Source organism: Pteronotus mesoamericanus, unplaced genomic scaffold (assembly GCF_021234165.1).
Source record: "Pteronotus mesoamericanus isolate MK-2021 breed Mesoamerican mustached bat unplaced genomic scaffold, CSHL_Meso_final scaffold_174, whole genome shotgun sequence".
NCBI lineage: Eukaryota > Metazoa > Chordata > Mammalia > Chiroptera > Mormoopidae > Pteronotus > Pteronotus mesoamericanus.
In genome coordinates, this window is record NW_026555309.1 from 26,213,259 (window position 1) to 26,227,025 (window position 13,767).

General features: G+C 38.5%; 1 protein-coding gene and 1 non-coding gene across 2 annotated transcripts in view; both read right to left on the minus strand.

Moving 5' to 3' along the window:
* NUDCD1 (NudC domain containing 1) overlaps window positions 1-13,676 on the minus strand; it is a 53,654-nt gene extending 39,978 nt beyond the window's left edge. The window contains exons 1-2 of the mRNA XM_054590398.1: window positions 13,459-13,676; window positions 3,208-3,362 (exon numbers count right to left, since the gene is read on the minus strand). Of these exons, the coding sequence (XP_054446373.1) occupies window positions 3,208-3,362; window positions 13,459-13,576 (273 nt within the window). The 5' untranslated portion in view covers window positions 13,577-13,676. The remainder of the gene's footprint in view (window positions 1-3,207; window positions 3,363-13,458) is intronic.
* Window positions 1,789-1,895, minus strand: LOC129084473 (U6 spliceosomal RNA). The gene has a single exon (XR_008530598.1). It is a non-coding gene; the product is annotated as a U6 spliceosomal RNA (small nuclear RNA).
* Window positions 13,677-13,767: the final 91 nt, after the last annotated feature.

The window sequence follows — 13,767 nt, forward strand, 5'->3', positions numbered from 1 at the left end:
ACTAAAGCTAAATAAGGGATTATAATGAGTTACTCTGTAGTGCTCTCAGAAATCAGAGAATAGGTTAGAAAAAAGAATAAAAGACATCTTAGTCTTTAACTAATTCCATGTCAAATTAGCTATAAAACTGTAGTACATTTGACCCTTGAACAACACATTTGAACTGTGTGGGTCCCTTTAGACATGAATTTTTCAATAAATCCTTGTACTGTTTTTGATGAGCTTGGGAGTCTGTGAATGGAAAGGCCAACTGTATGCATTGATCTGTGCCATTTTATATAGGATACTTGAGCACCTATAGATTTTGGTATCTGCAGGGTGTGGGTGGGGATTTTGGAACCAACAACCCCCCATAGGTACCAAGGGATAACCAAGTTATGGGTGAAGTCAAAAGTTATATCTGAATTTCCAGCTGAGGGGGTTGAGCCCCTAACATCCAAGTTTTCCAAGTCAGTTGTACTTGATTTCCTATGGAAACTTTCCAACAGAAGAAGAAAAATATACTGACTAGCCCACACTGCTTATCTCTAGTATTTCAAATGCAATCATTAAACTTTCAGTCCAGACTTCCAATTTTAAATCTTGTGATTTAAGTTAGAATTAGAATCCCAAATTGTGATTATTAAAGATAAAACCAAGCTTTTGGCCCCGAACCATGACCCTATCTCTGCCCCTCCCAGCCAAGCACACTACTCAGCTTTCCTTCTCCGTATTACTTCTGCATCTTATCCCTACTTCCACTGTTACATGTTATCAATGTAGACGTGTATGCAGCTACTAAGCACATAGTACCATTCAATGTCTGCTGAAGAAATATAAATATTTCTAATTCAGTAAAATGATTTATCTCAACAAACCAAAGACTCATACATGTACCTGGATAATAAGAGGAAGATTCTATCAAGAATGCAAAAGCCAACTCCAAAGAGTAAGAATAAACTTGAAAGAGCTTTTATCCTTTCAGCAAACATACTGGCCAATGCTTCTGCTGGGTGCTAGAATTACAGAAATATAAGAAAGATCTACAGGCTATCCCAAGGGTCACCAACTACATAGCCCATAAATCAAATGTGGCCTAATGTCTATTTTGGTAAATAAAGTTTTACTGGAATGCAACCACGCTAATTCATTTACATACTGTCTATTGATGTTTTCACACTACTATAGAAAAATTAAGCAGTTGTAACATAAGACTGTTTGGCCCACAAACTCTAAAAGATTTATTTTCTGGCCTTGTGCACAAAAGTTTTGCTAACCCCTTACCTAGAGCAAATTCATAGTCCATGTAGATCTAACAGCCAATGCTTTAAATGTCCCTAGGGAAGCAAAGGGATTTGTCAGGTCAAGCTTCCTGGATGAAATGATTAGCTGGGACTTTTAAGTGCAAATTGGGAAGCAGCCTGACAGAACTAAGAGAGAATGTTCCGGGTACAGTTAATCACATGGGAAGAGAGTTGGAGGCAACAGGCTACAGGAACTGCATGTCTCAGGAAGTGCAAGAGTGTGGTATTAGCAGAATGCGGTGAAAGTCTAAGTTGGAGAGAAGGGCATTATAAACTTCACATGCCAAGAGTTTGTATGTTAAGATTATATAACACTTTGTGCTTACACTTGTTGGAAAAAAATCAAAAGCAGACACACACAAAACAAACTACATAGACAAGAACATATAAGAAACTAATAAAAGATGCAGAGGAAATACCGGTATTGAACACAGGAGAGATAAAAGATGAGGTCAGAAAGACTTCACTAAATACCCTTTTAAATTTCTTGTTTGTTTCTTTTTTTTAAAATACGGAACACTTCACGAATTTGCGTGTCATCCTTGCGCAGGGGCCATGCTAATCTTCTCTGTATCATTCCAATTTTAGTATATGTGCTGCCAAAGCGAGCATAAATTTCTTGTTTTTTAAATCACATGAACACATTGCCTATTCTAAAATTGCATATTAAAAAGGGTGGATTTTCACATCAATAAAGAGGAAACCACCAAGCTGGGGGTAAAAAAACATTAAAAGAAAAAAGTGTGGATTTTGTCATAAAGAAAAATATTAAAGGAATTTAAGTGAGAAGTGATAAGAATAGACAAGCAAATTTAGATTATCCTGTAGATGCAATGTAGAGGATGGTTAAAAGGAGCAGAGAGTAATTAGGTAGCTATTAACTGACCATTAACTGTTTAAAGCAAATATACTAACAGTGTACTGTGGCATTTACAACATATGGCGAAGTAAAATATATGACAAAAATAGCTCTAAGGTGGTAAGGGAAGTAAAATAAATATTATTGTAAGATATACACTTTTTTTAAGAGGAATAATATTAATTAGAGTAAGTCTATGATAAAGAATTTCTACAATAAGCATTAAAAAAATGGTAATATAAACAGATTTAGATGAAAAACCAAAAGAGAAAATTAAATGAAAGTTTAATTTTTAAAATTTAAAAAAAAGTCTTAATTAATCCAAAGATGGGAACAGAGATACAAAGAAACAAAGAACAGATGAAACAAACTGACAAGATGGCAATATAAACCCAAACATATCAGTAATTACATTAAATGTAAATATACTAAGCCTTCTACTTAAAGGACAGAGATTCTTATACCGGGTAAAATAAGACCCTACTAAATGCTCTTTATGAGCGTTATACTTTAAAAATAAGAACACTGATAAACTGAAATTAAAAGGAAAAAAAGATAAATACTAATTTTTTAAAAAGCCAGCACAACTATATTAATGAGAAGATTTCAAGACAAAATTATTCCCAGAGCCTAAAAATAAAGGACATTTCATAATCCTAAAAGGACCAACTCATAGCAGACAAAACAATCCTAAGTGTACCCAATTAACAAGGTTCAAAATACATAAAGCAAAAATTAACTAAAAGGAAAAAGAGATCCCTTATCATAGTCAGGGATAACACTTCTCATTAAAAAAAAGGAGAAATGAACAGCTACATCAACATTAATAAATCATTAGAGTAGCTTCCCACTGGTGGGACTGAAGGGGAATAAATATGTGTAGGAATAGGATCAAAGGGAAAAATTAACATTGAATTAAACAGAAAGGGAGCCTTACATAGAATGATGATAGGATTCCCTGTAGTAAAGGTATGTGTACATTAATTCCCTGGATATCAGATTCAAAATGAAAATTAAATATCAAATTTATAAGAAAATCCTAGTATTATATATTTTTTTCCTTACCAGCATCACTGTTAAATTCATAATTCTTCCAAGATTATCAATGTAGTAGACACTGTCTTGATACCACGAATCACAGTGTAGGTAATTATACATTCCGAAAGCATGCATGTGTTCCAGTGTGTATTGATCATCTCGAAGTTTTACTTCTGCCACAGCTGAAATATAAGAAAAATAAACATAAACATCATGAGTTTTGCCTCAGATTGCTCCTTTCTGCACAATGCTTACATGGTAAAGAAATCACCGAATGCTAACCACAGGGGCCTTCAGGCCAATTCACTGTCATCCATTCAGAAACAGCTTCTGGGCAGCCACCGGGAACCGCGCGCAGAGGATGAACAGTGAGCAGAACTGAGGGGCTCCCCGCCCTCACAGACCTTAGAATGTGGCGGCCACAGGAGGCACGGCTTCTCGTGCCACAGCCCTCCTCCTTTTCGGCACCTCTTCCTTGTAATTATGAATAAAAAGGACAGAGGAATTTTTAAATTAAAGGATTTCCTGTCTCCTGGGCAAATATTCACCTCATAAAATGTTTTTATACTTTTTAAAATGCTTTTTCTATTATCTCATTGATTTTTTACCACACATTAAGAAACAGTGTGTTATCTCATTACACAATTATGGAAATACAGACACAAATGGTGACTTCTCCAAAGTAATACCACATTTTTTCCGAGGATACAGAGCAAAACAATATTATACCTGGAAAAGAAACTAGGTTTCCTACTTAAAGAGCTTTTTCTACTAGAGCATTAGCTGCTTCCATAATTTTGTTTTTCTCCAGCTTTATTGAGATATAATTGGCACATAACATCATATAAGTTTAAGGTATATAACATAATGATTTGATATGTCTATATTACAAAATGATTACTACAGTAAGTTTACATAATACATCCATCACCTCATATAGTTACAATTTTTTTCTTGAGCATTTTTAAGATCTATTCTCTTAGCTGCTTCCATAGTTTTAAATCTGCAAAAAGTGCTCTCTGTCTCTCATTCCTCCTTCCTTCCATATAGATGGGAACCCTTCCAGTTCAGGGCTGCCTGTGACCTACAGTGACTTCTGCTCCACCAGGAAGTATGTAAGTTGACCAAGCTGGGCCAATACCTTACCTTAATATAAAACTCACCTTACTATATCTTAACTGGGAGTTTTATTCCAGAATACTCACCTGTTCCTAAGTCTATTACCTACTTTGAGTTCTGGCTGACTTATATTCATTCATTCATTCAATAAATATTTTAATAGGCACCTATGATATAATGATGAGCAAAGAGCATAGAAGGTAATATCTTAACAGTCATGATCGAGTGGGGAAACGGACATTAGTTAAATAATCGCGTAAGTGAATACATGATTAAATGGTATTAAGAAAAAAAACTGGGTACTGTGAGAACATATGACAACGGCAGTTAATCTACTTGGGGAGATTAACAAAAGCTTTCAAAAATGTGATTCAAGCTACACTTGAACTAACTTAAGAAGAAGTATACGAAGATGCATATACACACACACCTCCTTTATCTCAGGCAGAAGGAAAAGCAGGCAAAAGTAGGAGGAAAAACTTGTGTTCAAAGACCCAAAAGACAGCCAAACTGGCTGAAATAACAGAGCAATAGATAGATGTGTACAAGGAAAGGCTTAGAGATGCATCAAGTTAGAGAACTTCGCAGGAGTCTAATCATGAAAGGCCTTGTCTTTATTCATATTTGTTTATAAACACAATATAGTAAGAATTTTTTAAGCAGGAGAAAAAAGCCCAGATTCAAATTTGTGAAAGGGTGACTTATAAGGACACCACGGGAAACACACGAGAGTACAGCAGGGTAAGTCCGGGAAGGCCCTGGGGGAGCCCCGCAGTCACCCGCGTGCGGGACAGCGGCGGTGCAGCGGCTCTTCGGGGGACACATCATTGTAACTCCCCGATGGACGCGATGGAGGCTGCCGAAGTTATCACTCTGTGACTCGAGTTAGTGTTCATTTTATAAGGAACAGTTAGGAACACATTCTCCTGATTAGGAGGGGGACAAACAGCTACTCTTGGTTTTCTAGCACCACTGTGTGGATGAAACTAGATACCGCAGTAAATGTGCATCCCCACAATCGCCCGAACAGTAACACTAGAAACGTGGTGACAGCTGCAGTTTCTTCAGGATTGTCCTGTTAATGCAGAGAAAAAGGCTGCCTCCGCCCCGCATGGGAAAGAAAAATACCAAGTTATTCATCTTGGATATCAAACGGGAGACAGGACGCCGAGCAGTGCAGAGAGCGGGAGGCCCGCAGCGCTGCCTCACTGAGCCTCCCGGGGCGGGCAGCGCGCAGCGTCCAGCCTCCGGGGGGCCTCGGACGCAGCCGGAGAAGAGGAGCGGCTCCGACGGAGGGCTCAGAAGGTAGTATTTTATTATTTAACATTATCTTGCATTGGAAATAAAAGAGCTTTGCTGAAAAATCCTTCTTAGTCTTTAGAGAAAAAAAAAACAACTGAGTTGACAGCCTCATACAAAGAGAATCGCTCCTAATCTTTACCAAAATGTTTTACAAAACATAACATGTAACCTCAAAAACACAGTTTTTCACCCACAAATCATTTATTGAATGACTAGCATGTGCCGGATACTGTGCACTGAGCAAACACTGGTAAATAAAACAGACATGAGCCTGTTAATAGTGCTAACAGTAGTTAAATGACTGCTTTTTATTCTGAACCACATGAAACTGCCAATACTCCAACTCTTTTGACACCACCTAAATATGGTTCAATCTAATACTTACATAAGCATAGCATTTTTTTCAAATGGGGTGACAGAGGCAAAGAGTACTAAAACATTAACAAAGGTCACTTCTTACACCATTTACCTTCTAATTGTACCCAATGAGTTGAGTTTTCTTTTCCCTTGGTTACTGAACTTGTTAATTGTGTATAAAGATGTAAAAAAGTAGAGTACAAGTTTGCATTACAAGTTGTGAAGCAAGATGTGGAATGAGACAAGCTAGAATGAGGGGCGCTGCTCTCACTGAACTATGTTAGTAATGCTTCTGCACAGGTACGTATGCACCAGCCTTTTTTCCCTACATTTTCCTCCATAAAACTAGATATGAGTTTTATAGTACAGTCTACATAAACATAGTGATTACATGGCTCTTCTCTCCCTTTACTCCAACGACAGCCTTAATCTTCACCAGCGTTCACCCTCTCTGCCCCGAAGAAACAGTCCAGAGAGGCTACAAAAAACACTACAAACAGCGTGAGCTTTGGGTACGGCTTTCCCACTGATGAATAGCCTGGTTAAGTTACCTAACCTTTCTACCCTGTCTCACCTGTAATAAAGGTTAATGGTACTTGTCCTACAAAGTTACTGACAAACTTAAACATAAAGCATGTAAAGTATTTGCTATATGTCACATAAGAAGTGCTGACTTCCCTGTTCCTCTTCTCCTTTCCAAGGCTAATAACTCCCACACAGGCGCTTCTGATTCCATTCTCCCCTCCACCTTCTAGGCCCTTCCCCTGGCAGTTGTCTCCTCTCAACTGGTCCCTTCTCCTGCACTTAAATATGTTGAAAACTTCCCCCGTCACTAAATAAGCAAATGAAAAACATTTCCTTCTCTCTGCCCTGCACTCAAAGCATAACTCTCTCCCACCCTGTACTTCTCAAACTTCTTTAAAAAGTGCCTCTATCCCATTGTCTCTTTATCCTTATTAACCCATTTCAATTTTGTTTGTACTCTACTATTCTAAATTTTTTTTCACTTAAAAATGTATATTGAACAATTTTTCTTGCAGCCAAGATAGAATAACAGTGACCAGATTTATCTTTCCATCAGAGACATCCAATAAGATAAAATTTAAAAGACCAGACAAAATTACATGAAACACCAGTTTTTAAGACACTAGACTTGAGGCAACAAAAGACAGTGATCCCTAAGAAATGAGAAACAGAGGAAGTGAGCACTACGCCTGCCCCAGTTTACTGTTGCTTTGAACAAGTTTCCAGGCCGTGGCACAAAGAGGGAAAAGGGAGGCAGAACCTGAGAGGATCCCTCTGTTGTGGAAACTGAGTGAAAAATCTGGAGACGACGAAGGCAGCTATAGGTCACCGGCCAGGGTACCCGAGAACAGAGCCACACAGAGAGGGTCATCCAGAGTCTCTCTCAGATAATGGCACACATTTGAGGAAACTACCCCAGGCCCCGGGAAGAGCGCCTCCGAAAGGACTAGAGCGAACCGTCCGGGGCACAAGGCTGGGCGCTGCGACTGTTCCCCGAGGCCGAATGCAGAACACTCAGAACTCATGCGATAACGGACAGAGTACCCAGGAAAGTCTTCTCTCGTCATGGGGAGTAATTAGGCCCAGACTGAGAACTGCTCCGGACCAGAGTTCAAGAAGATTTATAAAAAATATATTCTACAGCCAACAAGTTAAAATTCACAATTTCTGACATCCAGTCAAATATTACAGGAAAAAAAGTAAAGCAAAAGCCCACAATGAGAAGAATAAACAATCAATAGAGGTTCAACACATAACTGATACACAAGTTATAATTAGCAAGGCAGAACATTTAAGTACATTCCATATGATCCAAATGATACAGACATGAAAGATGTAAAAAAATGACCTAAATCAAACTTCCAGAGATGGAACCTACAATACTAAAATGAAAATACACCAGATGGGATTAATGACAGATTAGATGTTGAGAAAAAAGATGAGTGAAATTAAAGGCATGAAAATAGAAGTTATCAAAAATAAAACACAGGAAAAAAGGAATGGGAAAAAAATGAAAATGACATCGATGCACTGGGATCGACTTCCAGCAGTCTGAAAATGGGCCACTGGACTTCTCGAAGGAGAGGGGGAAGACAGAAAAAATAATGGCCGAAAACTCTCCAAACCTGATGAAAACTATAAATCCACAGATGTGGGAAGATAACAAACCAAGCACAAGACTTATGAAGAAAGCCATGCCATGGCACAACATAGTGAAACTGCTCAAAACCAATGTAAAAGAAAAAAATCATAAAAGCAGCCAGAGGAAAAGAGGTAAGTTATGCATAAAAATCAAAAATGGAAAACATTAGATTTCTCATTTCAAAACAAGCAAAAAAGGCAGTGAGGAAGCTTCTTTAAAGTACTGAAAGAAAAAAACCGTCACCCTGGAATTCTACATGTGGCAGAAATGTCTTTGAAAACCTGTACTTGAACAACAATAAAAAATAAAAATAGAAAACCAAGGCAAAATAAAAATGTTTTCAGACATACAAAAGTTCGAAGATTTCATCACTAAGATCGACAGGCAGAAGGAAAATTATGCAGATAAAAATATGGAGCTACATAACAGAATGAAGAGCACCTGAAATGGCAACTATAGGGGAAATATATAAGATTTTTTTTATCATTTACATCTGTGATAATGAGCTATTTAGACACAAATAATAATATACTGTGAATCTATAATAATACATAAAAGTAAAATGCATGACAACACTAGCAAAGAGGCCAGCAGGAGAGAAATGAAAGTATACTACTGTAAGAATCTTACATTGCATGTGAAGCACTGTACTATCATTTAAATGCATCATGTAGCAAGTTAAAACTGTATACCTAGACCCCAAAGCAACAAAATAAGAAAACAAATAGCTATAGCTAATAAGTCAACAGAAGTGATAAAATGGATTCACAAAAAAAATATTCAGTCCAAAAGAAAGCAGAACAATGGGAAAATTCCATTTTCCCAAAGGTTAGATGGAACAGAATACCAATAGCAAGATAAAAGACCCAAATGTAACAAAAATCAATAACCACGTTAAATATAAGCAATTGAATGAAAAGAGATTGTCATACTCAATAACAAAGCAAGACCCAACTATTTCTGCCAATAAAGAAATGCATTGAAGATACAAAGAGAATAAAAGGATGGAAAAAATATATATAAATACACACACACACACATGCTATGGTAACATTAATCAAAACCAAGCTGACATTTCTATTTTATGATTAGAGAGATTTCAGAGCAAAGACCAAAGACCTTCTTTAACCTTGGTATTCTTAAAAAGACTTAAACTTCTTAAAGAAGGTCTTTAACCAAGGTTAAAGAAGGTTATTTCATAATGATAAAAGAGTCAATTATCAAGAGGACACAATAATTGATGTTTATACAACAAAACAGAGCTTCAAAATAAATGAAGCAAAAACTGACAGATGCGCAAGGAAAATTAGGAAAATCTACAATTATAGTCAGAGACTTCAATATCCCTCTCTCAATGCAACATGGATGAATTCAAAGTAACTATGCTGAGTAAAAGACGACAGACAATAAAAGAAGACATACTGTATAATTCCACAAATATAAAACTCTAGAAAATGCAAAAAACTAACATATAGAGACAGAAAACACATCAATAGTTGCTTAGGGATTGAAGGGGGTACGGGAAGGAACAGAGGACTGGTTATAGAAGGGCACGTGGAATTTTGACAAATGTTAGCTAAGTTTGACATCTTGATTGTGGTGATGACTTCATGAGTATATACATATATCAAAATTTGCCAAACTGTATGCTTAAATATGTGGAGTTTGTCAGTTTTAGCTCAATAAAGCTGTTTAATGGTGTGATATAAAATAATCTATTTTATTCATCAGGCATGCTCCAGACCTAGAAATAAAGCACTGAAAAAGATGAGATGAAGAAAAAGATGGACAAAGGACTTATTAATACAGAACAAACACTTTTAACATAGAAAAGACACAGAATGCTACTAAGTGTCATGAAGTCTATGAAGTGCCAGGTACTATGTGATTATACGGATTCTGTAGTACAGATTCTAACTAGGTAATCAAGGACGTACTCTCTTAAGTAACACATACTGGTAAAACAAGACAAAAAACGGAGTATGAGTTAGCCAGGTGAAATATAGGGGGAAAAATAAATGTATACAAGGACATTTACTGAATAACGATTCTAGGGAAAAAACATCTGTAAGATAATGCCCAGGAACGGAAGTGCTGAGTCAAAGGGCAATTACAATTAATTAAAAAAGGTTTTTTGTTTAGTTCTTTGAAATAGAGGAAGGCAAAGTGACATGTACTGTGTATACAGCAGAGGGAATTTTACGACAGTTTTAATAACATCATTTAAGACAACAGAATAGCCCTGGCCAGGTAGCTCAGTTGGGTCAAGTGTCATCCTGGTACGCCAAGGTTGCATCAAGAAACATGCAAGGGTCCACCAATGAATGCATAAATAAGTAAAACAACATCGATGTGTGTCTCTCTCTCTCTAAAATCAATCGATCATAAACCAAGAGAATAAATGTCCAAGCTCTTCGAGACCAGAAACCACATCCTCAGCCTCACATCCTAAACGCAGAGCTTCACACAGCAGAGGTGCCCACCAACAGTTTGCCAAATTAATGTATACTCCTTGGGTTAGTATAAAAGCAGTCAAGTTGTCAGGAGCCGCTCCTCAATCATACCTCACTATCTCTAGAAATGACAGTTTTAAAAGGAATTAATGGTCTTTTTTTTATCACTGTCCTCCTCAAGTAAATCTTAATGTAAGCTCCTCATGTGAACTATTGCAAAAGCATTAAGCTGATCTCCCTGTCTCCATTCCTCTCATTTCCCAAATTCAACCTCCACAGAGCCCGAGTAAATCATTCAAACCCCATATCGACTCCATTCGATACTTAAAACCCTAAATGGCACCTCATCACAGCCAGTTGTGCATCCCAATCACAGATTATAAGACCAGCGGTTGTGAAATGAGGGGATAAAAAAGAAAACTTAGTGGGTTTTTAATAAAGTCAATATATTTGACTTAGAGAGCTATTTATTATGAGATTTTTGCTTCCTGCTTTTTCAGTGTTAAAATTATTTCTGAAAGGATGGGTGAGCATGTGACAGTTTTTAGGAAACATCTCTACTTGGCAAACTAAAAAGTTGGCAAATCTGCCCTGGCCAGTGTGGCTCAGTTAGCAGGAGTGTCATCTTATGGACCGAGGGCTTGCAGGTTTGATTCCAGGTCGGGGCACATGCCTGGGTTGTGGGTCCCATCTCTGGTCGGGGTGTGTGTGCGGGGCAGGGGGTGAGTAGCTGATCGATGCTTCTCTCTCATATAGATGTTTCCTTCCCTCTCTTTTTCTCCTTTTCCCTTCTCTCTAAAATCAATAAGCATGTTCACAGTTAAGGATTGAAAAGAACATTTTTTAAAAGTTGGCAAATCTATGACAGGTGAGCTGTATTTTTTATTGTAAGGGCCCATGAAGAAGTCTGGGAAGCAGACAGGATAAAAATCCAAAAGACAAACAATGCCCTCACCTATATTTCTAAGTCCTGTCTCACTTTCTCAGATTTTTCCCCTCTTCCTCTCCTTCATTCACTCAATTTATTGAGTACCTACTATGCTAAGAGCAATGACAGAGTCATGAGCAAAGGAGAAACATCACTGTCTTCAAGGAGCTCAGTCTGGTACAGATAACAGATGTCAAGTAAATACAGAATTAAAAACTATGATTGTACTGCTTTATGGAGAATGGAATGAAGGAGCCCAAAAGTGAAGACACGAAGGATAGTCAGGAAGCTACTAAAGTTCAGGTAAGATAACTGTGATTTGGACAAGGGTAGAGGCATGAAAAAGTCAAAATCTTGAGCCGACTGGATCTGCTGACAGATTTATAAAAAATCTGAGATTAATAAAGAAGAAATAACTCCATGACTTCAGCATAAGCAACTATATGGACTTATACTAATAGTCCCAATTTTTTATGCCTCCCTGGATCTATGCCATTTGGAATAAAGTTGCTGTAATTACTCTATGCATGACTATGTAACTTGTTTAGGCCAATGAGAAAATCACAAACTTACTTGAAGCAGTAGCTTGAAAAAAGTGCTTGTGCACTGCTACTTGTCTCTCGGAATAAGTCTGGACTAGCTAGATCCATAACAGAACAAAAATGTATAAATGAGACCAAGCCAAACCTAAAACCACCTACCGGTCCTGCAAACCTCCAAGCAACAATAACTGCTTATTTTATGAGCCACTCAGTTTTGGGGTGATTTTTTTAATGCATGAACTAACTAAACATAGTGGTACCATTTACTGATATGAGGTGGGAGAGGGGATGGAAAGGAATGGAATAAAAAGAAAAACCAAGCTCATTTTTTCTTACCCAGGTCAACTCTTACTTTCCTTTCAAAGCACAACTTAGATAGCGATTCCTCCAGGAAGCCTTCCCAGATCTCCCAGGCTGGTTTGGAACATTACTAAGTACTACCATTATGTTTTGTACATATCCTACTGCTTTACCGTACTGTTTTATAATTACCTGTTCACTTTTCTTCCCAACTAGACAAGTGAACCTTTATGTTATAGTGTCTTACTCCTCTTGATATTAGCATGTAACATACAACAGGCTCCCGATAGATGTTCTGAATTTTATAAATGAATTAAACACATTACTTATTTGGTACTACGAAACTATTAATTACAACTCCAGATCAGCATTTTTCAAAGTGTGATCCACTGACAACATGCATCAAAAGTAGCGAGGGTGTTATTAAGTAAAAATGTAACTCTCTGGGCTCTTTATCATCAATGAGAATGTCATTCTTTACCTTAAGGAAGAAAAGATGAATACTCTAACCAGCTACAGATAAACAAAACAAGTAAAGTATGGGCACGAAAATCAACTTTTCTTCAAAATTGTCTAGAGATGTTCTCTACAATACGGACAGTCCTTAGTCTGACATTACCCAGGTAACTGAAAATGCTCTGAACTGCGATGGAGTTTCTCTTTTAAGAAATGGGTCTCGGTCAGAGAAAACAGGAGCTGAGGGTCCTCCAAAGAGGTGTGGCTTCTCAACGCTCACGTTCACAGAGAATGCTCCAGGGTGGGGATCAAATTCTGAGCTTTCTCCGCAGCACGGACCAAGCCAGGGATGGACAGGCGGCCTCAGACCAAGCAGCACTCGGGGGCCGGACCTCGGAGTACGGGCGGCGGAGCCGAGTGCCGGCCCGTGGTCCCACTACAAAAGAACGGCGAGAAGGTGGCTCCCACGGAGTTCCGTGACGGGCGTCCTCCAGAAACCGCCACCCTGTGTCCACCCCAGTCCGACGGGTCAGTAAGGAAGGCCCAAGCCGCCTTGCCTGCCCGAATCAGAAAGAAAGAAAATGCGGGAAGGGTCTGGCCCTTTGCAGCCGAATGGGGTAAGGAAGAGTGCAAGGAGGCGCCGCCGCTTCCCACCTGCATCAAGCTCCAGCTGGTAACAGGGCAACGGCTCGAGAGAGAGTTTGTAACCCTCGAATCGGGGATCCAACAGAGGTCTCTTCACCCGCAAGGAGCAATTAGCGGCCACCTCCATCGCTTTCCAGGATCCGGACCTGAGAATTAATAAAGCTCTTGTTGAAAGGTCCGCGCTTCCCTCGTAACCCAGATGCTGGGAGGCTGCGTGGGTCCCATCCCAGAAAACACTGCGGTGCAGAATGCCCTCTGGGAAATGTAGTGCTCCTGAGAAAGTTGACTGTTGCATGTTGGGCCACGTAGTTTTCAGGA